This window comes from Crinia signifera, chromosome 12 (assembly GCF_055691185.1).
Source record: "Crinia signifera chromosome 12, ASM5569118v1, whole genome shotgun sequence".
In the NCBI taxonomy this organism is placed as follows: domain Eukaryota; kingdom Metazoa; phylum Chordata; class Amphibia; order Anura; family Myobatrachidae; genus Crinia; species Crinia signifera.
Genome location: NC_139228.1, coordinates 20,369,245 through 20,396,737, shown reverse-complemented (window position 1 = coordinate 20,396,737; position 27,493 = coordinate 20,369,245). Strand labels below are relative to the sequence as shown.

General features: G+C 49.7%; 1 protein-coding gene and 1 long non-coding RNA gene across 3 annotated transcripts in view; one reads left to right on the top strand and one right to left on the bottom strand.

Moving 5' to 3' along the window:
* The window catches only part of LOC146050445 (uncharacterized), a 31,978-nt gene extending 29,128 nt beyond the window's left edge, over positions 1-2,850 (top strand). The window contains exon 3 of the long non-coding RNA XR_014466310.1: positions 1,919-2,850. This is a non-coding gene — a long non-coding RNA (uncharacterized LOC146050445). The remainder of the gene's footprint in view (positions 1-1,918) is intronic.
* Positions 1,309-25,839, bottom strand: LOC146050443 (acyl-coenzyme A thioesterase 1-like). Of its 2 annotated transcripts, none has more exons than XM_083167453.1 (3): positions 25,163-25,839; positions 22,016-22,218; positions 1,309-5,879 (listed from the first exon to the last, which is right to left on the bottom strand). In XM_083167453.1, exons 1-3 carry the CDS (start codon positions 25,617-25,619, stop codon positions 5,277-5,279), a joined length of 1,263 nt encoding a protein of 420 aa, XP_083023579.1. In that variant the 5' UTR covers positions 25,620-25,839; the 3' UTR covers positions 1,309-5,276. The 2 variants fall into 2 exon arrangements, with proteins under 2 accessions (XP_083023579.1, XP_083023580.1); XM_083167454.1 differs by lacking the exon at positions 25,163-25,839 and adding an exon at positions 23,966-24,079 and having other exon boundaries at positions 1,310-5,879.
* Between the last annotated feature and the right edge of the window lie 1,654 nt (positions 25,840-27,493).

Here is a 27,493-nt window from a genome sequence, read left to right as displayed (position 1 = left end):
GATTGGCAGCTCAGTGGGCGGGTGCATTGTAATATCCGTCCCTACGGATCAGACAGTGGGGGGTTATTCACGTGCATTCGCACGGAGGACCGATGTTGTGGGTCTGCACATGCACGTTTCTGTGCATGTGCAGAAAAAGGGTGCGAGCACCCACTGTGAACATTTTGCTCAGTGGGTGCACGCACCCTACACAGCGAGTGGGGAGCGCTGGGCAGCCCCATTACCATATGGGAACACCAAGCGTTCTCATGGTAATGAGGCGGTGACGCGGGTGTGGGGGCTGGCAGCTACCTTCCACATCTTTCGAAAAGATGTAGGAGGTTACCCACAGCATACGAATGGATGTTTATGCTAACCATCCATTTGCAGCCTTTGCGGTTGAACCCATGCTGCCGGACATTCACCAGGTGGGGTTTGGTGGACTTGCAAGTCTGCAAATCCGCAGCCTTGCGAATCAAGCAGAATAACCCCCTGTGTGTAGGCAGTGGCGTAGCTATAGCACCGCAGCCCCCGCGGTCGCGGGGGGGCGCTGTGCATATGGGGGCGCCGGGGGGGGCTGCGGTGCTATAGTAATCCCCCCGCCCCCCATCCCCCGCAGGCTTACCTGTCCGCACGTCCCAGGTCCCCTCCTGGCTTCAATCAATGCTATGGAGACGGACCACGATAAAATGGCCGCCCCATAAAGCAGAATGTTCTCTGAAACTGTCTGCGGTATGGGGGCAGCCATTTTATCGTGGTCCGTCTGCATAGAATTAATTGAAGCCAGGATGGGAGCCGGGACGCGCGGACAGGTAAGCATGCGGCAATGGGGGGAGGGGGCACGGGCAGCCGGGGGGAGGGGGCACGGGCAGCCGGGGGAGGGGGACGCCCCCCCATTAACGGCGGGGGGGAACCCCAAACAAAGCTACGCCACTGTGTGTACTGAGAACACAATTCCCGATCCGTCTGTAGATATATCTGTGTACCCAGCGTAATACTGATATTAGCAGACACCAGGGGTGAGATATAACAGGATGAGAGATTCAGAAAGTGAGAGATTTGGTAAGAAATCTCCAGGGTTTTTTAAAGCGGCAATCCTTCACACTGCAAAATCAGACCTGTTTTGCAGTGTAAATGATTGCCCATGTTTTATACATGACCTGATAAGTCACGGAATTTTAATGATTACAGTGATCCAGAACACTTCTGTAGCACTGATCCAGAACACTTTGTAGCATAATTATTAAATGTCCATGGTTGTTTGTTTTCTTCAGTTTATTCTGTACTGTAGCAGTTTTTCTTTTTTTTTTTTTAAAGACACAACTTCAGCTTAGTAAATATTGTGTATTGCCTTATAGTGTTTTGTCTATTAGTAATATAAGTAAGCATTGTGCAGAGATTGTATGTCTGTCTGATTGTGCTTACACACTATGCATGTATATGATATCTCCCATTTTTGCCCTTCTGAGTGATATCATTTAAAATATCGCACAGTGTGTATGCTACAAATGATGCGCGCTCCCGCGAGTCATTAACAACTCCCGTCGTCTGTACATGCCATGCCGCTCTATTTGACTATATCGTTCACGACTGCATGTACAGACCGGGGACCCGATGACATCACATAATGTTAGTGATATTGTTCAGTGTGTACGCTAAAAGGCTTTTCGGTACTTGTGTAGTTTCACGGCGCCAGCATGGCATTCTACGCTCGCCACAAACTATGTTAAAAAAAGTAACAACTCCATGCCAACATGGATAGTTCATACCTCCACTATCCATGTTGGCATGGAGTTGACTTTAAATAGCCCGCAGCGTGGGCGAGCGAAGCAAACCCCGCAAGGGGACTCAGATGCACGGCGCCATGCTGGCGCCGTGAAACTACACAAGTACCGGTTTTTCCAATCAATTCCTATTAATGAAAATCTGTATACTTCAGTGATGTGTTCCCAGGGTGAAAAATCCGGGATGCGGTCATTTGGTCTACAGCAGTCGACAGTCATTAGTATCCTTGACACCACTGACTCCACACTCAATCTCCCTAGAAGAAGGCAGAAGCCGAAACGCGTTGGAGGATATACACTACTACCACATCTATACCTGTTAGCAACCAAGCTAGCAGCATCTGGAAGGATCCCACGTCGAAGCGGCCGGTGGGTGCACACACCGCCACGCAGCGGAGACCTGAGCGAAACTGAAGGATACCAAGTGTACCGGCAGTGGTGAGTATCGGAAGGAGGGTGAGCCAGGCAGGTCATACAGGGTCTTGTAAAGGAGACCGAACGGTCACCGTGAAGGATCTCCATCCAGAAACGGTGAGCCGCTCCATCTCTAGACAGGGAGCAGCGTCTGCCTCACTGCAGCCCGGTCAGCCGTGTTACGCACGGACCTGCCGGTGCCACGTAGTAGACGGGCGCAGCACCCAAGTCCAGGACCCTGCGATCCCAAGCCACCTCCCAAACGAGAAAAACCGTGACCGAACACGAACGCCAATCTACAGGTACCAGCATTAACCGGTAACTCAGTGACAGGAGGAATACAAATAGCGGGACGCCGCTTGACATTGTTCTAAAGCACAGACTAAGTACAAACACACCTTTTTTTCTTACCAAGGAACCCTGAATTTACTGCAATTATTGCAAAATATTGTGACAACTGTGTACACACCGTCCAATTTATTGGACAGATAACTGACGACACACTTGTGTTGATTTTTTCTGAATTTTTTTTCATTTTCATTTTTTTTTATTGATTTTTTTCATTTTTTCTTTTCTTGTATTTATTCACCACGAGCAATTGTAAGAACCTTGAAGGAATACAATATTTCTGTCTTTCAAGTCAGGCGTTTGTATTGAAAAGGTCTATTGCCGCATACACATTTTCTATTAATTACAAATAAAGAACAACAATTTATTCATTTTAAAACAGACTGTAGAATTTTCATTAACGGAGCGCAGCACCACAAAATTATTCTCAAGTCATTAGGTCAACATGGGTCTAGGTCGACATAGGAAAAGGTAGACATGGTTCTAGGTCGACAGGTCGTTAGTTCGACAGGTCATTAGTTCGACAATGTCTAGGTCAAAAGGTCGACATGGTGTTTTTCACTGTTTTTTGAGCCGACATGTGCTGACAGGTGGTATTTCATGCCCTACCATCCATGAGGGTGTAGTGGGAGAATAAAATAGTGCCCGACGCATCGCCAGTGCAGCGAGCGATTTGAGAGGATGCGGTGCACTTGAAACTGTGTCCATGTCGATTGTGTTGACATTCAGGTAAAAAAAAAGTCAAAAGATCGACATGGGTTTTTTCACTGTCGACATAGACATTGTCGAACTAATGACCTGTCGAACTAATGACCTTTCGACCGAGAAACATTGTCGACATTTTCCCATGTTGACCTAATGACTGTCGACCATCATGCTGTAGACCAAATGATCCCAACCCGAAAAACCCACATTTACTAACATGTGTTCTGTATATTAGATGGATAATCAGGGTTAATATTACCTTTACATGTTTTAGTTCTATTTGACTTTACATCAGCAGGTGATATACAAGACACAGGGGATTATTCAGACCGGAACTGGGCTGCTAATTTGCAGAGCGGTGTGATCAGGTAATTACCGCCTCGCCACAGTGAAATCCCACCTAGTGCAAGCCTGCAAAAATCTGCAAATTCCTACGCAAGCCATGCACCATCAAATGATCTCCCAGTGTGTGCAGTCTGTGTATAGCCCAGGACTTACTCATCTCGTGCCATAGAATCAGGCTGATCAGGGCCGGAGCTGATGTCACATGACTTCCCTGAGAACGGATGGGCATGTCTGCGTTTTCCCTGACACGCCCAGAAAACACTTGGTTACCGGCTTCCTGTCAATCAACTTGTGTACAGACAGCGATTTAAAAAAAGACACTGGATTTTATTGCAGGAATGTCTCGCGCATGTATACTGTGAGCAGTACACTTGCACAGTCGATAATTCGCAGCCATGTGATCCGATCTGAATAACTCCCACAATGTAGAGTCTGTAATCAGAAATTACACCATTAGGGGTACATTTACTAAGACAGGAATTCTATTGAAGATGGGATGTTGCCTATAGCAACCAGATTCTACTTCTTATTAATCTAGCAGATAATATATAGGACCAGATTAGTTCCTATGGACAATGGGGTTATTCTGGTTCACCCACAAGGGCAAATTCACTCTCTAATGGACAAAACCATGTGCACTGCAGGTGGGGTAGATGTAACAGGTGCAGAGAGTGTTAGATTTGGGCGAGTTATTTTGTTTCTGTGCAGGGTAAATACTGACTGCTTTATTTTTACACTGCAATAGAGATATCAGTTTGAACACCTCTCACCCAACTCTCTCTGCACATGTTACATCTGCCCCACCTGCAGTGCACATAGTTTTGTCCATTAGAGAGTGAATGTGCCTTTGAAAGTGAACCAGAACATCCCCCAATATCGCACATTTTTCATGTGTCTAACTTTTTCCCATGTTGATTTTGTTGACGTAGACAATGTTAACTAGGGATGCCAATCCCGGGGCATTTTTTCAATCCCGGGATTCGGGATTGAAAAATGCTCAATCCCGGGATTCCCGGGATCCCGGGATTGGCTTCCCTAATAATAAAAAACACCCTGGCCGCCCGCATATTTTCTTACATTTGTGGAGACAGGTTGCTGAGCGGGCGGCCGGTAGCCTGGTCCCTGGTGTAGCCGGCAGCTGGGTTGCTGAATGGGCGGGTAGGAAGTCTCATAAGGCGGGGTGGCAGGGAGTGCTGGGTGGGAGGGCTTGGTGGCAGGGAGCGCTGGGCGGGTGGCCGAGAGTGCTGGGTGAGCGGGTGGCCGGGAGCGCTGGGTGGGCGTGCGATTCGGTGGCCGAGGCGGATGTGCGGCTGTGACCTTGCAGCGTGACCTCGTCACGCTGCGCACTGCGGGGTATGGGAGAAGCCGGGCAGCGTCTGAGTGCTCAGACGCTGCCCGGCATTAAACTGCGCATGCGCAGTTTAATCCCGAAATCCCGGGATTGGAAATTCCAATCCCGGGATTGAAATCCCGGCGTTTTGGGGGCCAAATCCCGGGATCCCGCCGATCCCGGGATTGGCCACCCTAATGTTAACCCTGTGATTCACATCCCTTTAAAGACATAGATATCACACAATGGATTGTAAAAATCGAATTAGTCAGATAAAAATAACAGTGAGACAGAATCTCCTGCCGATGGTGTAAGGCCTTCTCTCCGCATAACGCAGGGTATAGATAGATATTTGCATACACTTGTACTACTCATAGTTTGTTAACCAGGTCACTCTGATGGTGTAAGTGCTTGTGAAAGAAATCCTGTATCTTCTGCCAGGAATCCACTTGCGCCCGAGCATGGAACTTTGGTTCCCCTCCCCACACCACGGGCATACCCACAAGCTTGTGCATGGAGGCAGGACACAATGGGAAATACGGTGGCTCTATGTAATGACCAGCCTTGGGGTAATACACAACCTCTGGCTTTTCTTTCCCCTGTTCTTCCAGAAGCTTGCAAGCCGTCTCAGCATGGAAGTCGCTCTTCCAGTTCCGGTCGTCTTCCCCCACAATAAACAGGAACTTGCAATCTGCTCTCCCCACCGGAATGAGGCTTTTACGGTGAGCCTCCTCCAATGGGCTGTGTAATGCCTCTCTGATATCTGCCACTCCTGGCTGCGGGTATTTAATCTTCTTTGCATCCCTGCCAATAGGTTGAAGTGTGATGTCCTTATAGTGAAGGGTTGTGCGTATATTGGCTACAGAACCATTTACGACAACAGTGGCTGTTATGCCTTTAAGGAATGAGGCCATGGAAAGCACCAAGTCTCCACCTTTGGAATGGCCAAGAAGTCCTATTCCTGGACCCTTCACCTAAAATAGAGGGAAAACAGAATGAGACTCCAACTGGCATTATTATATGAGATACACAGTTATACATGGGGCAGGTGATCATGAACCTCTTCCTCTCCCCCAATAAGCAGAACAAAAGGTGTCTAATGTCTTGTGCCCAAACCATCCATAAGTACAGTACAGTACAGTGCCATAGGTCCAGGACATTTCCAACCAGCTGATAGCCGTATTAGCACCATGGTATGGAAACAGAAATTAGGGCAATGATGCCTGGAAGGGTGGGAGCCGCAATGCGAATGAATGCCAAGGTTTAAATGGGTCCAGGAAACCAAAATTCACCAAACCAAAAACAAAAGTTATACATAGAGGTGCTCTGTAAATTAGAATGTCTTGGGCCTTTGAGAGGGTGTGGTATGGTGGGATGTCAGGGGGGATCCCGACGGTCAGTATCCCGATGTTGGAATCCTGACTGCCGGTGCTCCGACTGGGGGATGAGCGCAAAGAATCCCCTTGTGGGCTCAGTGGCTCGCTTCACTGAATTCTTCAAAGCCTGGTGAATAATTAAAATCCTTAGCCTCAACTTTCCAGTGGATGCAGTCATATATAGAATACCAGGGAATTTTTTTGGCCTACTTCTGAGTCGCTATACTAAGCTCTTTGATGTCCGCAATGATATTCTTCATATGTTATACGGAGGCAGAAGACCATTTTATACTCAAACCGTAACCTCCCAAATGTTTGTACCTCCTTCTGCTTAAGGGTATTAATTTAAAATTGGCACTTATGTTTTTTTTTTTTTTTTGGTACTTGTTACCTAGAACGGCGCCCATCGCGGGCATCGCATTCCATTATAATGGCATGCGATGCGACCGATGCGATGCCCGCGATTTCACATAGAAATGAAAGTTAAAAGGTAAATCGCATCGCATGCGGCCAAAAAAACGCATGCGATGCAACCGACGCGATTACCGCGATTTACATAGGGAACAATGTTAAATGGCCCAATTGACCCGATTTCACATAGGGAACAATGTTAAATGGCCCACAGACCCCAAATAGCCACCCTGAAGTGTGAAATGGCCCCCCCAATTGTTAACGCCACCCCACGATCAACGTCAACCCGAAGCGTGGCGAGCGGCGGCGGTACGCGTCCTCAGACCTTTTCATACCCCCACTATCCACGTCGGCGTGGAGTTGAGAATAGAAAGTGTGGCGAGCGCACGCGGATACCTGTGAAGCCCGCGAGGGGACGCGGATACCTGTGAAGGTATCCGCGTCCCCTCGCTGCGCTCGCCACGCTTTGGGCTCGGTGGCTCACTGCGCTCGCCACACTTTCTATTCTCAACTCCACGCCGACGTGGATAGTGGGGGTATGAAAAGGTCGGAGGACGCGTACCGCCGCCGCTCGCCACGCTTTGGGTTGGCGTTGATCGTGGGGTGGCGTTAACAATTGGGGGGGCCATTTCACACTTCAGGGTGGCTATTTGGGGTCTGTGGGCCATTTAACATTGTTCCCTATGTGAAATCGGGTCAATTGGACCATTTAACATTGTTCCCTATGTAAAATCGCGGTAATCGCGTCGGTCGCATCGCATGCGTTTTTTTGGCCGCATACGATGCGACCGACGCGATTTTTTTCCGTGCGATGCCTAGGATCAAAATCGGCGGGGCCGTTCTAGGTAACAAGTACCGTTTTGTTTTAAAGGGGCCCGTTCTGCCAGCATCCTGCGCGGCTGACGGACTTGCAACGCATTATGGGCCTGATTCAGATCCGTTCGGTACTGCGTGCATTTGCACGCAGTACCGACGTGCGTCTGCGCAGGCGGGTATCTGCGCATGTGCAGGCGTATGGTGCGTGCACCCACGGCGGCCTTTTGGGTCGCCGGGTGCACGCACCCATGCCGGCGTGGGGGGGGGAATGGGCGGGGGGCGCCGGGCTGCCCCATTACCATATAGAAACGCCCAGCGTTCCATGGGCATTCCCATGAGAACGCTGGGCGTTCTCATGGTAATAAGGCAGTGACGTGGGTGTGGGGGGCGGGTGGCTGACATCACCGGATGTCAGCTGCCCGGCCGTATCCACGCCAGCGTGCATGCATATATACGCAACTGAAAAGTCACTTATATATGCGTGCACGCTAAACATCATTCGATGGTCGGTGACCATCGAAAGATGTGGGCGGTTACCCGAGCCATGCAAATGAATGTTTATGCAAAACATCCATTCGCAGCTGTTCGGGGCGAAGCCGCACTTTGAGGGGGCGGCAGGGGGGCGGTCGTTCGCCGGGCGGGGTTTGGTGGACTCGCAAGGCTGCAAATTCGCAGCCTTGCGAATCAACCTGAATAACCCCCTATATCCCACCCTTAGATTTGGGTTAGTTAATTTGTTTCTGTGCAGAGTAAATACTGGGTGCTTTATTCTTAAAATGCAATTTAGATTTCAGTTTGAACACACTCCAACCATATGTGAAGGGCCCCACACACAGGGGCGATATTAAGCCATTTCCTGAGTGATTGTACATAATTTCAATTAATCTCTCAGAAAATGGCAGAGAATCGCAGTGTGTGTGTGTGTGTGTGTGTGTGTGTGTGTGTGTGTGTGTGTGGCCCAATTCAAAAGCATGTCCCCACAGCCCCGAATCTGTCTGCAATTAATAACAGCCCCGCTGGTAAATTCAGAGCACTCGCTCAGAACATCGCCAGCATAGCAGGCGGTGAGCAGGGCCTTCTGAGCGAGTGATCTGAATCCCACCTGCCTCTCCGTCCGCCCGTTGTCTTCACTCGGTCCAAGTTACTGGCTGGTGAGGAAGTGGGAGCAGGACCTTCAGAGCAAGTTCTTTGAATCTGTCCTGCCTCTCTGCCCGTCCGGCCTGTTCCGCCCACCAGCCGTCTTCACGCAGTGCAAGCTGCGGTTGCTGAGGACGTGGGAGAAGACTCCGGACTATGTAGTTATCCCCCCCCCCCCCCTCTGTGCCACCAACGCTTATATATGTTTTTTTGTGGGGAGCACTATACCACCAAAGCTTATATATGTTTTTTGTGGGGAGCACTGTACCACCAAAGCTTATATATGTTTTTTGTGGGGAGCGCTATACCACCAATGCTTATATATGTTTTTTGGGGGGGGCTATACCACCAACACTTATATGTTTTTTTGGGTGGGATGCTATACCACCAATGCTTATATGTTTTTTGGGGGAATGCTATACCACCAACGCTTATATGTTTGGGGGGGGGGACCCCATATCACCAACGCTTATATGTTTGGGGGGGGGGACCCCATATCACCACTGCATATATGTTTGAGCTGGATGAATGCTTTAATTTTGGAGCTAATAGAGTTGCAAATGTTTCTGTACAATAGTTTATAGTGACAGTATTTAGCCGCCCTGAAGCAGTGAGGAAGGTGTATGGGCTCATCTGAGAGATTCCGTTCAAGCAAAATCTCTCATACGGAATCTCCCATTATGAATCTCTGCCACAAATCTCTCGGTGTGCCCTTTGCTCTCTCTGCATATTTGACATCTGCCCCACCTGCAGTGCACATTGTCTTGTCCATTTGTGTGCTATAACAGACCCCCAATCCCATAAAAACTCCTTCAAATCTTCTATGTCCGTATCAAAGAACAAGGCTGCAGTTTAAATGTTCCTAATGAGCACTGATGTGATGTCATCAGGCATAAGCAGTGATATCATAACTATAAATACAGGTATTACCAACAGCAACGGATACAAGTATCAGTGACACGGGATGTTCGGAGCAGCATGGTTCACGGCACAGTTCTAGCAGTTGTATGGAAGAGGAAGGTTTGCTTTAGAAGCATAGTAAATAACTGGCTTTGACCAAGGTTTCCAACATATACGAGTCCAATGTAACCATACACACATAGGCCCTTATTCTGAATCGGACGGTACGGCCCGCGTGCGGCCGTACCGCCGATGTTTTTAGTCTGCACATGCGCAGAGGTCAATCTGCGCATGTGCAGCCCCATTCGCCGCAGACGTATTTCGTCCGCCGCAAAGGGGGCGTATAGGGGCGTGAGGGGCTTCATACCCTCATTTCCCTATGTATACGCCCCGCGTTTCATGGGCGTTCCCATGCAAACGCGGGGCGTATGCATGCTAATGAGGGTATGACGCCACTGATGGGGGCGGAAAGCTGACGTCGCCGGATGTCAGCTCTCAGCCCCCATACAAGCTTTCACACGGACGATTGTCCGTGTGGTCTCAGCTTGCGGGAGCTGCTGTGGCGTGCGGCCCTGCCTTCGATGGTCGACGACCATCGAATGCAGGGGGCAGCTCCCACCATGGTGGAGGCGTACGCCCCACCATTTTTATGCGGATCGCCAGCCGTCCGTGCACGGACGGCCGTGGCGATCCGTCTCGTGGGCGGGGATTGGTTTGTGCGGCCGGAGCACCGTGTGCGGCTCCGGCCGCACCAACCAGAATAAGGGCCATAGTACTACAGCTTTTTTAGATGTTGGGTACTGCCCTGATATTTACAGCATTCATGCAGAAACCTATATACCAGAGACAATTTCTATTTAAGCGTTAGAACATTAGGTGGTGTGACAAGGATCAACTAGATCAGGCATGTCCAACGTTGGCCCTCCAGATGTTGTGAAACTACACATCCCAGCATGCTTTGCAATAGTTTTAGCATTCTCTAATAGCAAAACTGTGGCAAAGCATGCTGGGATGTGTAGTTTCACAACATCTGGAGGGCCAACGTTGGACATGCCTGAACTAGATCAAGATGAAGTCTTGGTCTTTACTTTTGTAGCAGGTCACAGCGTACCAGGTACACAGCATAGGCAAGTATAGTTACAGCAAGCAGCATACAGATAATCCCAGCATAGTTCAAACTCTCTTTAGAATACTCCAGTAGTCCCTACAATAGCCCACACGCCAGCCTATCACCTGGGCAGCTAGTCCAGCATCAAGAGCAATTACCTCCTGCCCTGGAAACACTTTTATTAGGAAGCCATAGGTGCTTATAATCAGCCCAACCTTGATCACGTCAGTTTTCTTGCTACTGCTGCAACTCTAAAACCTGGACTGGATCTTCCACATTACTTTCATGTGTCCCTGCCAGAGTGGTCCTGGGCAGCTGTTAACTCTCCAAGCACCTCTTCATACTAAGTGGTGAGAACCTAGTGTTCCCGCTCGGCTTATTTTATGGGGCGCTGCGCCCTGCCCCTTTTAAAGCAGCAGATTTCCGCCCTGCCCGTTTTTGCCCGCCCTGCACAAGTTAATAGCTGCTGCCGCGCTAGAATTCTCCTCCCGTTGACAGTGTAAGCTTCTAGCGCGGCAGCGTGTGGAGTGGACACTCCCCCCCCCCCCCTCCCTTCAGCCCTGCAGTCAATGCGGGACGTCTCTTACGGTCTTACCGCAAGGCAGCGCTGCCATTGGTTTCACAGCGCTGCCGATCAGGAAGTGGGCGGGGACATGCTGGACCCGCCGTGTTAGTGTTGGCGCAGGTCTCTCCCGGTATATAGCGGCGCATGAAGCCACCAACAGCAGGTATGACACTCGCAGTGACCGCCCTTCCCACCTCATTTGGTTGCTGGGTATGGCGGCTGTATAGTATCTATGCCCAGCAGAGGCGTAGGGAGGGCGGAGCCACCGGAGCTCACTCCTCCCCTCTGCAAATGATCCATGGAAGTTTCTACACTAACATAACGGCGGCAGCATGTGCCGCCTCCTGCCCGGCGCCTGCCTCCTGCCCGGCTGCTGCTCGGTCCGGCTTCCGGGCAGCGCAGCAGCACTCCAGAGTCACCAGCCTTAAGGAGAAGGATTTCTATTGGTCCAAGGTGGATTTGTTTTTATTTCTCTACCAATGGGATACTGGGTTCACTACTATGGGGATTGAGACCTCCGCAGGAGAGACAGGCACATAAAAGAACTTTCAGTGTGGGTGCACTGGCTCCTCCCCTCAATCTCCCTCCACTAGTCAGTTTTGAAAAATATGCCTCAGGAGAGGCAGTGCTTCTGGATGCTCCAGAGTTTTTTCTACATTTATTTTAAAAGTTTGTTATTTTGGGGCGCTGTGGTGACCACACAGCTGTCCTGCTTCATGGGTGTCAGGGGAAGGGTCAGTCCCCGACCTCTTCAGGTGCAGAGCTGACCCTGCTACAGGACAATTCGGTCCTGCGTGGGGCTTGTCACCGCACGGCATTGCGCTGTGGCGAGCAAGCCCCCTAGCCACCGCACACCCCTGACAGGTCTGAAGACTTCAGTGGTGAGTACAGGCTGGGGGTCCCACAAGGGGACCCTGCAGCCATTTCAGGTGCGGCAGGATGACGGGCAGTAATGGCGGCCCTCTCGCAGGGACCGCGTGAACCCCGCATCTGGTGACTGGCATAGGGGTGCTGCCGCTGGACCACCAGGGATACCCCTCAGGTTATATATGTTATATATTATACCGTTATTGCACGTCAGTATAAACTTATTGAAGCGCCAGCTCCGTGTACAGGGGGCGGGGCTTCACTCAGAGCGGGACCAAGCTCTGCTGGGCGCGCGCTGTCACTTCCTGCTTCTTCACGCTGCCAGACTCCATTACAGAGGGCTCCTCACTGGCGTGGTGGATCCGGGTCCTTGCAGCACGGCAGAGACAGCAGGTTTTATAGCGATTTAGCGCTGCTGCGCTATCTGGCTTGTTTGTAGACACTGTGTTGCTCATATCACTGTGTATAGCGTTACTAGCTCACCCATATCTGTGAGTTCAGGTTATAAGGGTGCACTCGGTTCCCCATTGCTCTGTTTTTCCCCACTGATTAGTTACAAGACACACATAAAACAAGCACATAGTCTGTTTGTTAACATCCAGTGGTGTGGTGTGTGCACGTGTGTGACTGCGTGGGGGTTGAGTTGTACTGCTGTGCACAGAGGTACTGTCTCATCATGGTGAAGAAGTTTACTTGCATGGTGTGTAGCACCAAGTTTGTGCCCAAATCACAGTCCCAATTACTTGTGAGGCTTGTATGTCACCACAGCCCAGTAGTGCTGACACTCAGATCAGTGGGGTGCCCCCACAGCTTGTGGGACCATCTCAGGCAGACGAGCAGGAGCCTGTTTGGGCCTCCAACATAAAGACATTGTTGGATTCTGTGGCTTCACAGCTTTCCACTAACACTCAGCAAACACAGAGGGTTCAGAGGGAATTGTCCATGTTATCTGCCAGGGTGGATATTCTTCATACCCTTAATGTGCCTCCTCCTCCCGCACAGCCCCAAAAGAGGCCGGCTGCTGCAATGGCCCCTGACTCAGATGATGACGATGAGGACATATTGGAGGAAGGAGAGGAGCAGGTTCTGCAGGAACCAGTCCCTGAGTTAGCAGTACATGGTCCTGAGCCCCTTATCAGGGCCATTAGGGATGTTTTAGATCTCCCAGTGGAAGCATCCTCAGAAGGAGATCCTTTCTTCATGACTCAGAGGAAACAACCAGTGTACTTCCCTGAGCAGGCAGAGTTAGAAACTGTTTTCAGGGCGGCATGGCAGAACCCTGATAAAAGGTTTACTCTATCAAAGCGTTTTACTAATGCTTACCCTTTTGAACCTTTGGGCAGGAAAAAGTGGGAGGAGCCACCGGTAGTGGACTCATCCGTCTCCCGCCTTTCCAAAAAGGTGTTGCTACCAGTCCCAGGTGTATCCACCCTTAAGGACGGGGCGGACAGGAGGCTGGAAGCTACCCTCAAGTCCATATACATGGCTAGTGGGGCCTCTCAGCGCCCAGTTCTTGCCAGCTGCTGGATGGCTAAGGCCATTCATACCTGGTCAACCCAGATTCAGGAAGGGTTGTTAGGTGACATGACTGTGGCCCAGATTGGCGACAGCCTGCGTCACATTCAGGACACCGCTAAGATCCTGTGTGAGGCGCAAAAGGAATTGGGCGCAATAAACGCGCGCAATTCAGCCATGGCGGTTTCAGCCAGACGGGCCTTGTGGCTACGTCAGTGGTCTGCGGATGTGGATTCTAAAAAGAGTGTGGAGAGTATTCTTTTTACAGGAGAATGGCTTTTTGGAAGTGAATTAGACGGTTGGATTTCCAAGGCCACGGCGGGAAAATCTACCTTCCTTCCATCAGCTCCCACAGTGACAAAACGCGCCTTCACAGGTAATTCCCAGCAGTCCTTTCGTGGGAACAGGTTTCGCTCCAAGGCAAGGGGCGCCTCCAATGCCAACAGAGGCATGAGAGGCAAGTTTAGGAAGCCTAACACCTCCAGTACCCAGGACCGTCCCAATGCCGCGACTTCCTCTAAGCCTGCAGCATGACGGGATTTTCCCGCCACGAGAGTCTCTCGCGGTGGGAGCGCGATTGTTGCATTTCAGCCAGGTGTGGGACGCCTCCGGCCTGGATCCCTGGGCCAGGGGTCTCATTTCTCTAGGCTACAGGCTGGAATTCGACAAACCCCCTCCCAGAAGATACTTCAGGTCGGCCCTTCCAGCATCCCAGGAGGATCAGGTTCTCCTTCAGGGGGCCATTACCAGGCTCCTTCAGTCTCAGGTAATTGTACCAGTGCCAAGCACGGAGCAAGGCCAGGGATATTATTCCAACTTATTCCTGGTACCGAAGCCAGACGGCTCAGTAAGGCCCATCCTGAATCTAAAATCACTGAACCCCTTCCTGCGTGTGTTCAAGTTCAGGATGGAGTCCTTGCGGTCTGTGATCGCCGGTCTAGAGAGAGGGGAGTTCTTGGCCTCAATAGACGTCAAGGACGCCTATTTACACATCCCAATCTGGCCCCCACACCAAATCTAGCTCAGGTTTGCCTTAGGGAATGACCATTACCAATTCCGGGCCTTGCCTTTTGGCCTGTCGACAGCCCCTCGGGTGTTCACAAAGGTAATGGCGGAGATGATGTCACTGCTCAGGCTTCAAAGGGTGAATGTCGTGCCCTACTTGGACGACCTGCTAATAAAGGCAGGGTCGGCAGAAGTTTTGAGCAGTGCCCTCAATCTGTCCATGCAAGTGCTAAGAGACCACGGATGGATCCTGAACATGTCCAAATCATCGCTGGTTCCAACCCAAAGGATGGTGTTTTTGGGCATGATCCTGGACACATCGGAACAAAGGGTCTTTCTGCCGATGGAAAAGGTCAGTGCGATACAACAGCTGGTCAGGGAGGTGTTGCAGACTCCCCTGGTACAGATCCATCTTTGCCTCAGGCTCCTAGGCAAGATGGTGGCTTCATTCGAAGCAATACAATTTGGCCGTTTCCATTCCAGGGTCCTGCAATTGGATATTCTGACGAAATGGTCCGGCTCCCCCCTGCAGATGCGCAGAAGGATTGGCCTTGCAACAAGAACCAGGGTCTCGCTACAGTGGTGGCTAGATTCATCCAATCTGTTGGCAGGCCGACGTTTCCAGATCCAGGACTGGATTCTGGTAACCACGGACGCCAGCCTGAGGGGCTGGGGGGCTGTGACACAGGGAGTCCGCCTCCAGGGTCGGTGGTCCCCACTGGAGTCGGGCCTTCATATCAACAAGCTGGAGTTGAGGGCGGTCTACTATGCCCTGTTACAGGCAGCTCCATTGTTACAGGGCAAGGCGGTCCAGGTCCAGTCGGACAATGCCTCGACTGTGGCCTACATAAATCGACAGGGTGGTACCAAGAGCATGCCTTGCATGAGAGAGGCATCAAAGATTCTATCTTGGGCGGAACAGAATGTCCAGGCCCTATCTGCAATTTTCATCCCGGGGGTCGACAACTGGGAGGCGGACTTCCTGAGTCGTCACGATCTCCACCCGGGAGAGTGGGGCCTTCACACTCAAGTGTTCAAAGCCATAGTGGATCTGTGGGGGCTCCCTCAGATCGACCTGATGGCTTCACGATTGAACCACAAGGTAGAGATGTACTGTGCACGGACCAGAGACCCAGGGGCGATAGCGGTGGACGCTCTCACCTGGACCTGGGATTTCCAATTGGTGTACCTGTTCCCACCGCTCCCATTGTTGGCACGGGTGCTAAAGCGGCTCCGGCATCAAGGGACAGAAGCCATACTGGTGGCACCAGGTTGGCCAAGAAGGGCCTGGTACGGGGACATTCAGGCCATGCTAGTGGAAGACCCGTGGCGTCTGCCCCTAAGAAAAGACCTGCTCCTCCAGGGCCCGTTCGTCTTTCAGGACTTACAGCGGCTACGTTTAACGGCCTGGAGGTTGAGCGGCAGATCTTAGTCCACAAGGGTCTACATCCCTCTGTTGTCGCTACCATGATAAAAGCCAGAAAGCCGGTGACGGCTTCTCATTATCATGTCATATGGCGTAAATATATTGCCTGGTGCGAGAAGAATGACCTGCCTCCGGCCATCTTTCGACAGTCTGCTACGCTTCCTCCAGGCTGGATTGGAGAAGGGACTCCGATTGGGATCCTTAAAGGTCCAGATCTCTGCGTTGTCAGTGTTTTTCCAGAGGAAGATTGCGGTCTTGCCAGAAGTACAGACCTTCCTACAAGGGGTTCTGAGGATTCAGCCTCCCTTTGTGCCTCCCACTGCACCGTGGGATTTGGAAGTAGTTCTTACTTTCTTAAGATCAGCCCGGTTTGTTCCACTGGAGGAGTCTGAGCTGCGACACCTTACTTGGAAGACGGTTGTACTGCTGGCGCTGGCTTCGGCCAGGAGGGTGTCCGAGCTTGGGGCCTTATCATGTCGGAGCCCTTACCTTGTGTTCCACAACGATAGGGCGGAGCTCAGGACTAGACCACAATTTCTTCCAAAGGTGGTGTCAGGTTTCCACCTTAACCAACCTATTGTGGTCCCTTCTAGCGCGGCACACCCGGATATACCAGATACCTTGGATGTGGTCCTCACCCTTAAGGGGTATGTCAAGTGCACAGCTAGGATCCGAAAGACGGACAGTCTCTTTGTGCTTTATGATGCGCAAAAGAAAGGATTACCTGCTTCAACGCGTACCATTGCCAGGTGGATAAGGTGTACTATCCAACAGGCTTATGCATCAGCTGGTTTATCGCTTCCTTTTTCAGTAAAGGCGCACTCAACCAGGTCGGTAGGTACCTCTTGGGCGGCTGCTCGAGGGGTGTCGGCCATGCAACTTTGCAGGGCCGCTACTTGGTCAGGTCAACATACATTTGTAAAGTTCTACAAATTTGACACCCTGGCCAGGGAGGATTCCCAGTTTGGGAATGCGGTTCTACAGCAGACTCCGCACGTTCCCGCCCGTTCTGGTAGCTTTGGGACCTCCCCATAGTAGTGAACCCAGTATCCCATTGGACGGTAGAGAAAATAGGATTTTGGGTACCTACCGGTAAATCCTTTTCTCGTAGTCCATATGGGATACTGGGAGCCCGCCTCGTGCGGCTATTCTGCTGACTGATTCTACTTCATAATTCAGTTAGGCTTGTTGCCTTGTTCTCTATAGGATGGAATACATATATATATATATATATATATATATATATATATATATATATATATATATATATATATATGTATATAGATTGTTCTAGTTACAGGTGTCCTCTGAAGATGTTAGGATTCACCTCTTAGATGTTTTTGTTCTTTTGGGTGTGCTGGATGAATCTCACCACAGTACATTATCACATACTCCTCACATACTCTCCTTCGGCACAGTTTTTGCACTAACTGACTAGTGGAGGGAGATTGAGGGGAGGAGCCAGTGCACCCACACTGAAAGTTCTTTTATGTGCCTGTCTCTCCTGCGGAGGTCTCAATCCCCATAGTAGTGAACCCAGTATCCCATATGGACTACGAGAAAAGGATTTACCGGTAGGTACCCAAAATCCTATTTTTTTTACTTTTACAGCTAATTAATGTTCGTAAACATAGTAATAAACGAGGTTTGGGGGATTTGTGGGGCCAGGGGGAGGGGAGGGGGTAGATTCCGTTACAGTGTATTATACAGCGCAGCAGATCCCATTACAATGTATTATATAGCGCAGCAGATTCCGTTACAGCGTCTTATATAGTGCAGCAGATCCCGTTACAGTGTCTTATATATAGCGCAGCAGATTCCGTTACAGTGTCTTATATAGCGCAGCAGATTCCGTTACAGCGTCTTATATAGCGCGGCAAATTCCGTTACAGCGTCTTATATAGTGCGGCAAATTCCGTTACAGCGTCTATTATAGCGCGGCAGATTCCGTTACAGCGTCTTATATAGCGCAGCAGATTCAGTTACAGCGTCTTATATAGTGCGGCAGATTCCGTTACAGCGTCTTATATAGCGCAGCAGATTGCGTTACAGCATCTTATATAGCACAGCAGATTACTTTACAGCGTCTTATATAGCGCAGCAGATTCCGTTACAGCGTCTTATATAGCGCAGCAGATTCCGTTACAGTGTCTTATATAGCGCAGCAGATTCAGTTACAGCGTCTTATATAGTGCGGCAGATTCCGTTACAGCGTCTTATATAGCGCAGCAGATTGCGTTACAGCATCTTATATAGCACAGCAGATTACTTTACAGCGTCTTATATAGCGCAGCAGATTCCGTTACAGTGTCTTATATAGCGCGGCAGATACCGTTACAGCGTCTTATATAGCGCAGCAGATCCCGTTACAGTGTCTTATATATAGCGCAGCAGATTCTGTTACAGCGTCTTATATAGTGCAGCAGATCCCGTTACAGTGTCTTATATATAGCGCAGCAGATTCGGTTACAGTGTCTTATATAGCGCAGCAGGTTCCGTTACAGCGTCTTATATAGCGCGGCAGATTCCCTTACAGCGTCTTATATAGTGCAGCAGATTCAGTTACAGCGTCTTATATAGTGCGGCAGATTCCGTTACAGCGTCTTATATAGCGCAGCAGATTGCGTTACAGCATCTTATATAGCACAGCAGATTACTTTACAGCGGCTTATATAGCGCAGCAGATTCCGTTACAGTGTCTTATATAGCGCGGCAGATACCGTTACAGCGTCTTATATAGCGCAGCAGATCCCGTTACAGTGTCTTATATATAGCGCAGCAGATTCCGTTACAGCGTCTTATATAGTGCAGCAGATCCCGTTACAGTGTCTTATATATAGTGCAGCAGATTCCGTTACAGTGTCTTATATAGCGCAGCAGATTCCGTTACAGCGTCTTATATAGCACAGCAGATTCCCTTACAGCGTCTTATACAGTGCAGCAGATTCAGTTACAGCGTCTTATATAGCGCGGCAGATTCCGTTACAGCGTCTTATATAGCACAGCAGATTGCGTTACAGCGTCTTATGTAGCGCAGCAGATTGCGTTACAGTGTCTTATATAGCGCGGCAGATTCTGTTACAGTGTCTTATATAGCGCGGCAGATTCCGTTACAGTGTCTTATATAGCGCGGCAGATTCGGTTACAGTGTCTTCTATAGCGCAGCAGATTCCGTTAGTGTCTTATATAGCGCAGCAGATTCCGTTACAGTGTCTTATATAGCGCGGCAGATTCCGTTACAGTGTCTTATATAGCGCGGCAGATTCGGTTACAGTGTCTTCTATAGCGCAGCAGATTCCGTTAGTGTCTTATATAGCGCAGCAGATTCCGTTACAGCTTCTTATATAGCGCAGCAGATTCCGTTACAGTGTCTTATATAGCGCAGCAGATTCCGTTAGTGTCTTATATAGCACAGCAGATTCCGTTAGTGTCTTATATAGCGCAGCAGATTCCGTTACAGTGTCTTATATAGAGCAGCAGATTCCGTTACAGTGTTTTATATAGCGCAGCAGATTCCTTTACAGCGTCTTATATAGCGCAGCAGATTCCGTTACAGCGTCTTATATAGCGCAGCATATTCCGTTACAGTGTCTTATATAGCGCAGCAGATTCCATTACAGTGTCTTATATAGCGCAGCAGATTCCGTTACAGTGTCTTATATAGCGCAGCACATGCCTACTCTTATGGTACAGCTGGCCGTTACTGCAGCTATTGCTGTAGATGCAGGATACCTACCTGACCCCACCATCCTATAAAAAAAGGTGAATGCTGCTTCAATGGGGGGAATTCATGTGTTGTGTGTGCCTGTGGCCACTAGATGGTGCCTGATGGAGTGGACAGCCATAGGTGCTGATATGACAGGGTCTGGGTTAGGTTAGTCCAGTGGTTCAGTAGCGCACGCAGGGGGGGTTTCCGAGTACCCAGAAACCCCCCCAGGAATATAAGGGCCAGTGTCTGAAAGCTGAGGGTCACCTCTTTCCAAGAGTACAAGAATTTTTAAAATCGGACCTTGGGAACCGGAGATATCTGACTTCAAAGCAGTGGTCCCCATCCAAGCCTGTTAATTGCTGTTCCCAGTCAGATATTTCAGGTTCTGTCTGACATAGAGTTTTTCTGAGGATATATTCCAAAATCTGTGACTCCCCCCCTTTGAATGACACTAGAAACTTGTCTCTACTGTTCCCAGAACCAGAGATATCAGCCTTCAAGCAGCTGGTTACTGCTCCAGCTCCACACACCTGGTATGTAGTTTTATATACTCCTTGGCAGAATGCTCTGCCTCCTGAACTCTGATCCCCTCATCCCCAACACCATTTGGTAGGTGGGATTCTCTAGTTTTTAATTCCATTAAAATTTAAAAAAAAACTATTTCCGGGAACTGGAGATATCTGCAGTTAAGCAAGTTGTCCTCCCACCAGGAAATTATGAATAATAAGCCCACTCCACTATACACCCCTCCTCTGCATATTAAACATCCTCTACCACCCTGGAAGTAATGTATCAGGGCCCCTTCATTCAGCCCAATGCCCCCTTCTCCCACCTCATCTCCCACCATCTGTGCAGTAAAGGTGTAATTAGTGGAAATTACTGATCCAGGCCCTACATGCTGAGCGGTTGATATAATACCCCCTACCACCCGCGGGACATCAAAACATATACTGGGTCACCTAAGTGTCCATCTCCGTACTTTGCTCTGCACCTCTGGAAACCCCCTTCTGAAAATCCTGCGTTTGCCCCTGTGGTTCCCAAACTCACTCCTTTAAGACACCCTGATGGTCCATGTTTTATTGATATCAATTCTTATGAATCAAATTAACTTAGGAAATAACTAGTTACATCAAATTAATTTAGGTAATAGTTAAGCCACCTGTGCTCAAGCATTTATATCCTAAATACCATATAGCATAAATGTGCTGATGGTGTGATGCTCCGGTGTCACAAGATGGGTTATATAGCATAAATGTGCTGATGGTGTGACGCTCAGGTGTCACAAGATGGGTTATATGGCATAAATGTGCTGATGGTGTGACGCTCCGGTGTCACAAGATGGTTATATAGCATAAATGTGCTGATGGTGTGACGCTCCGGTGTCACAAGATGGTTATATAGAATAAATGTGCTGATGGTGTGACGCTCTCAGGTGTCACAAGATGGATTATATAGCATAAATGTGCTGATGGTGTGACGCTCAGGTGTCACAAGATGGGTTATATAGCATAAATGTGCCGATGGTGTGACGCTCAGGTGTCACAAGATGGTTATATAGCATAAATGTGCTGATGGTGTGACGCTCCGGTGTCACAAGATGGTTATATAGCATAAATGTGCTGATGGTGTGACGCTCAGGTGTCACAAGATGGTTATATAGCATAAATGTGCTGATGGTGTGACGCTCCGGTGTCACAGGATGGATTATATAGCATAAATGTGCTGATGGTGTGACGCTCAGGTGTCACAAGATGGATTATATAGCATAAATGTGCTGATGGTGTGACGCTCAGGTGTCACAGGATGGTTATATAGCATAAATGTGCCGATGGTGTGACGCTCAGGTGTCACAAGATGGATTATATAGCATAAATGTGCTGATGGTGTGACGCTCCGGTGTCACAAGATGGATTATATAGCATAAATGTGCTGATGGTGTGACGCTCAGGTGTCACAAGGTGGATTATATACTGTAGCATAAACATGCTGATGGTTTGTAGCTCAGGTCTCACCATTTTGACCTTTTAAATTAAAATGTGCCCTCGCGATTGGAAAATGTGCCCTTCCCGTGGTCAGCACCCTGCCCTAAAAAATTTCTAGAGTGAACACTAGAACCTGTTGTGAGCATTTCTAAATTGTATCCTACCAACCTGATAGCCCTATGAAGAATACATAATGGAGCCACACAATGGCATATCTGTCCTAGATCTAATCAAGGCTTTAAAAAATAAATCACATTGAGTTGAATGCGCCCAGGACCTGTCACGTGGCTCACCTGGGGATGCTGCAACATATAGGCCACCGCTTCTTCAAAGTACTCCAAATGAAGATCGTTCAGTTCTTTTGGGAGGTCGTCATAGTTATAGTAAGCCAATGCCAGGGTGGCAAACCCTTTACTAGCCAGCAAGCTAGCTTTGTATTCCAGTAGTCTCCCGCCAATCCCTTGGATTTCAATAACTCCAGGAAATGGTCCAGTCCCTGAAGGCATCAATCACAAATGAGTCATCTGACATATTGCCCAGGGGTGTTATACTGTATATCACAATACGCACCTGTCTCACAATATACCGGCTCTGATGAGCATTTGATAAATATGCAGCAGGGCTACATGTAATGTGAGAGTTTGTCCGTATTTTTTAAGCAGCACTCATTTGCAAGACAAAACCAACCTGTAGGGCAGGGGTGGGCAACAGGCGGCCCAGGAACAGCTCTTGACTGGCCTGCGGCTCGGCTCTGCTTATGTGTGTCCAATGGCGTCTGCGTGCAGTGTAGTCCTGTGTAGCCGACGCTCGGCCTGTGCATAGCGGGCGCAAGGTGCGGCGCGGCACATACGCGGAAGGCCGCAGCTGCCTTCAGACACACATACAGCAGTGCCAAACAGCCCCCGCCCCTCACATATCACTACATCTGCAGCGCCACTGCTGAGGAGGAGAATACAAGGTACTTGTGTATTATCACGGTGCCCTATTTGCATATGTACGGCACTGTAGGAAAATCGCATCGCATGCAGGTTTTTGCGTGCGATGCGATCGCATGCGATGCAATTTATCTATGTAATTTATTCACTGCGGAGAATGCGATGGCGTGGCGTTGATTTTATATAGTTGGCAGGCGCAGCCAGCCACCGAGCCTGAAGCGTGGCGAGCGGACGTGGATTACATTACAAGTATTCCGCGTCCCCTTGCAGGGCTTGCCACGCTTCGGGCTCGGTGGCTCGCCACACTATATAAAATCAACTCCACACCGACGTGGATAGTGGGGGTATGAAAAAGTTGGGAGGACGCGTTCTCCCACGCTTTGGGGTGGCGTGGATAGTGGTGGGGTGCCTAAATCTCATTGCATCTCATAGAAGTGTATAGTAAAGTAAATGGCATCGCACCCTATAAAATTGCATGTGATTTTGCTTGCGGTGCGATCGCATCCCCCGCGGCAAGAGAACAGTGAATAAATTACATAGGAAAATCGCATTGCACGCAAAAAAACGCATGCGATACGATTTTCTTACGCAGAAGCATTTTGCTTAGTGGGCACTGTGCTAATACACAAGTACCGAATACAATATTTCCCAAAACATTTCAAGCGCACGCGGTACACTGATGGGTGCTGGATGGCTCCCCGACAGTCGGGATTCCAACAGTCATTACTCCGACGTCGGAATCCCGACTGCTCCCTTGTGGGGGTCCACGACCCCCATAGAGGGAGAATAAAATAGGTGGCGAGCGCAGCTTGCCACGGTGCCCTCAGCGTGGCGAGCCCGCAAGGGGCTTCATTGCGCTCCCCCCGCTGTGCAGTCGGGATTCCGACCGCGGAGAAATGACTGTCTACCATATGACCCCTACCCACCTGTAGATGATTGCTGCTTTAAATAAAGGGCGACTCGCACAACAGTCCAACACCTTCGAACGTTGCCTGATATCATTATCATCTCCGAAACACTGCCATCTGCTGGCAGAGAGTGCAACTACATCTCATTCTCTCACAAACACAGAAGGTAGCAGATTAGCTGTCGAAGCTTTTGTATGACCCCCTAGGACCCCCCTTCCCCCCCCCCCCCCTAGTTATGGCCCTGCCATCTAGCTGACATGCTTGCATATTGCAATACAATCCTGCGTGCTAATATTGTGTCCAGATTGCATTAAATATTTGATCATTAATATATGGGCCCCTAACTGTAGAAATTAGGTTCTCAATATAAGGGTTGCACAGGAACAGAGCCCTAACTGACCTTAGATAATAGGAGTGGCAGGATCTGGTGTCACGAAGACCCAATGAGCATAGAGAAGAAGCGGGTGTAGAAGACAGCAGAGAGGCAGTATAGAGGAATGACCCTTACACTGTGCTGAAAGTAGATCATTAATCCCTCTTCTTGGCTGCTGTGTCAGGGGAATGTTGGGGGCAGATGCCAGAGAATCCAGGAGAAAGAGAAAGACAGACAGGTGAAAGGTGTAGATTTTGCCTGTGATGTCATAGGGAGTGCGGAAGAAATGGGGTGTTGGAGTGGGGGGGGGGGGGGGCAGAGAAGTGGCAATGGTGGATTTTGGCTGCAGACTTACGGGTACATTTACTAAAGGGCAGGTATTTAGAAGTGAAGCTATAGATTATACTTGTATATATAGCACCTTTTAGAATATAATATGTAGAATCTGATTTGCTGTTGCTATGGGCAACATCACTTCTAAAACCCTAGACTTTAGTAAATATTGCCCCTTAAATTGACAATTTAAAAGTCAAAATGATCCTGTTTAGTTATACTGTCCCTATTGCTATATCTAGCTGCTCTATACTAGTTATAGTACCCAGATGGGGATAACATGGGTTTGGGGTGTGATGCCGTTTGCTCTGGACAGAGTGTTCCCCTGAGAACGCAGGCGTGGCGATGGCTGTGGAGATCAGCAACCATCAAATGATTTGTAGCCCATTCCTCGCATGTTAGAGAGGGGAATCAGCGGAGATGGAATTTGGGGGGGGGGGGGGTGTCGTAGATCAGGCATTCTGCGGGGTGGCGGGCAGCCCTGACCTGTTCGCTAGGCTGGGAGTGTACGCAGCCTAGCAGACAGGTCTGAATTAGGCCTATAATCTCTTTACTATTACTATTTTTTTACATTCATCACTTTTTGTACATAGCTATGGCTTTTTAACACGTATTAACACTTTTCTCTGTGATGTGCTGCTCTGGGCTTTCTGGCTTATGCTGAGCTATTGGAGTGCCGCACACAGCACGTAGATATAGCAATAGAGACTCCCAAAGTCCCAATACTCAGAGAAGCCTTGATGAATGGCTTGGAGGCTTACCTATGTAATTTCAAATATACAGTATGTAACCAGGATCTCTGAATCTAGCTACCATATGGTCTTTAAATGTGATTGCTGATATCATTCAGTGTGCTGGTGAAAACAACTTGTTTTTCTATCTCATACTCACCGGCTGGCAGGAAAAGGCTGCCCCGCACGCTCCCCTCCCGCACCGGCACCCGGGTAACCCCTTCCCCCATGAAGCTCCTCTCCTGGGTGGCTGATGCTAGGAGAGGCCCCGGCTCCCCGTGGGCCTGGTGCAGGGAGAAGCGCAGCTGGAAGGGCGTCAGCACGTTTTTCTTGATCAGCCTCCAAAGTGGAGTCCGGGGCTCCAAGGCCCACAGCGGCCCCTCGGGCTCTACGCCGCTGAAGCTGTCGCCCTCCAGAGCCGGGCTGCAGGTCGGGTCTAGCTCCCCATCACGCCCAGCTCTGTAGCGGGCGAGGGAAGAGAAGATCTGCCCTCCTTCATCGGTCAGCGTGGTGTGAAGGGTGACGTCCTGCCTGGGGGTAAGTCCGGATGCCCAGAGCACTAGGGGGGCATCAAAGAGGCAGCGATCAGGGGAGACGTGCAGGGAGATGGCAGGCATGTCACCAGTATGGAGACTGTACGGAATCTGGAATAAAGCAACTGCTCTGGGTTATGTAACCAGGGCCAAAACTAGTGGGGGCCAAAGGAGCAAGTGACCCAGGTGCCAGATAGGAGAGGGTGCCGGGGGTCACAGCTGCGCTGAGTCCTTTCTTCTGTCTCCTGTCTGTCCGACACGGTCACTCAGGTCTCTGCCAGGCTGCAAGAGCTCACACTGAAGTAAGGGACAGGCTTCAAACTATCTGCCAATTGACAGGTGTATTCAAGCTCTGCTGATTACGCTTTTACAGTGGGAAGTAGTTTGCAGACTGTCACTTATTTCCAGGTGACATGTGAGGCTTGGATGACAGAGAGAATGTACTGCACAATAGGGGGAACTGTTATAGTTGATCACTCTCCATTTTATCCCTTTTGAAGCTTAGTGCATCTGGCCCACTGGGTGGTAATATATGAGTGTGAACTGTGTACTGTAATGAGGGGGGGGGGGGGGGTGCTGTGTACACTGGGTGGTAATATGTGAGCGGAGACTGTGTACTGTAATATCTGGGTACTGGGTTGTATTAGGGGGTGGGGCTGTGTATGCTGTATTATACCATGGGGGTACTGTGGGTAACATGGGGCTGCTGTGTGTACTGAGGGGTAATATGGGGGGCTGTATACTGTACTGTAATATTTGGGTACTGTATATATTGGGGGTAATATTGGTGTGGGGGCTATGTATACTGTAGTGTAATTTGGTGGTTGTGTATACTGTACTATAATATTCGGGCTGTGTGTACTGAGGTGTAATATGGGGAGGGGGATGTGTATACTGTACTGTAATATGTAGGTGTGGGCAGTGGCGTAGGGAGGGCGGAGCCACCGGAGCACACGCTCCGGGCGCAGTTTGGGCGCAGGGGGCCGCCCCCCTCCGCAAATGAAGTGGAGTCCTGCTGCTGCCCTGCAATCATTTATTTCACACGCGCAGGGCAGCGTGCGCCGGCGGCTGCCATGTCCGGCGCCTGCCCGTCTGCCCTGCTCACCTGATCCCGGCCTGGCTGCCGCCGCGAAAACGATGGGGTCACGTGACTCCCTGCTCCAGTCCCTAACCAAGCTGCTGCTGCTGCTGCTCGGGCCGACTCCCGGGCAGCGCTGAGCAGCAAAAATAAGGAAGACTCCTCCCAGTCTCCTGCCTCGACACAGAATGGCTGTGCTGTGCTCTTCAAGGTAGATTTTTTAGTTTTTTTTTTTTTAAATAAAGATAAAGAATTAAGGAAATAATCATGGGGTCTGGGGGTTTGGTGGGGTGGGGGGGGGGGGGGGGGGGATCTCTCTGGTTTCTGCTGCCACCCTGCTCTTCTCAAGGTGGATTTTAGTTTTTCACTAAAGATAAATAATTATGTGAATAATCATGGGGTTTGGGGGATTTGTGGGGGAGGAGGGGGGGGGGGTGAATCTCTCATATGTGTCTTATATAGCGCAGCAGATTCCGTTACAGCGTCTTATATAGCGCAGCAGATTCCGTTACAGCGTCTTATATAGCGCAGCAGATTCCGTTACAGCGTCTTATATAGAGCAGCAGATTCCGTTACAGCGTCTTATATAGCGCAGCAGATTCCGTTACAGCGTCTTATATAGCGCAGCAGATTCCGTTACAGCGTCTTATATAGCGCAGCAGATTCCGTTACAGCGTCTTATATAGCGCAGCAGATTCCGTTACAGTGTCTTATATAGCGCAGCAGATTCAGTTACAGCGTCTTATATAGCGCAGCAGATTCCGTTACAGCGTCTTATATAGTGCAGCAGATTCCGTTACAGCGTCTTATATAGTGCAGCAGATTCCGTTACAGCGTCTTATATAGGGCAGCAGATTCCGTTACAGCGTCTTATATAGTG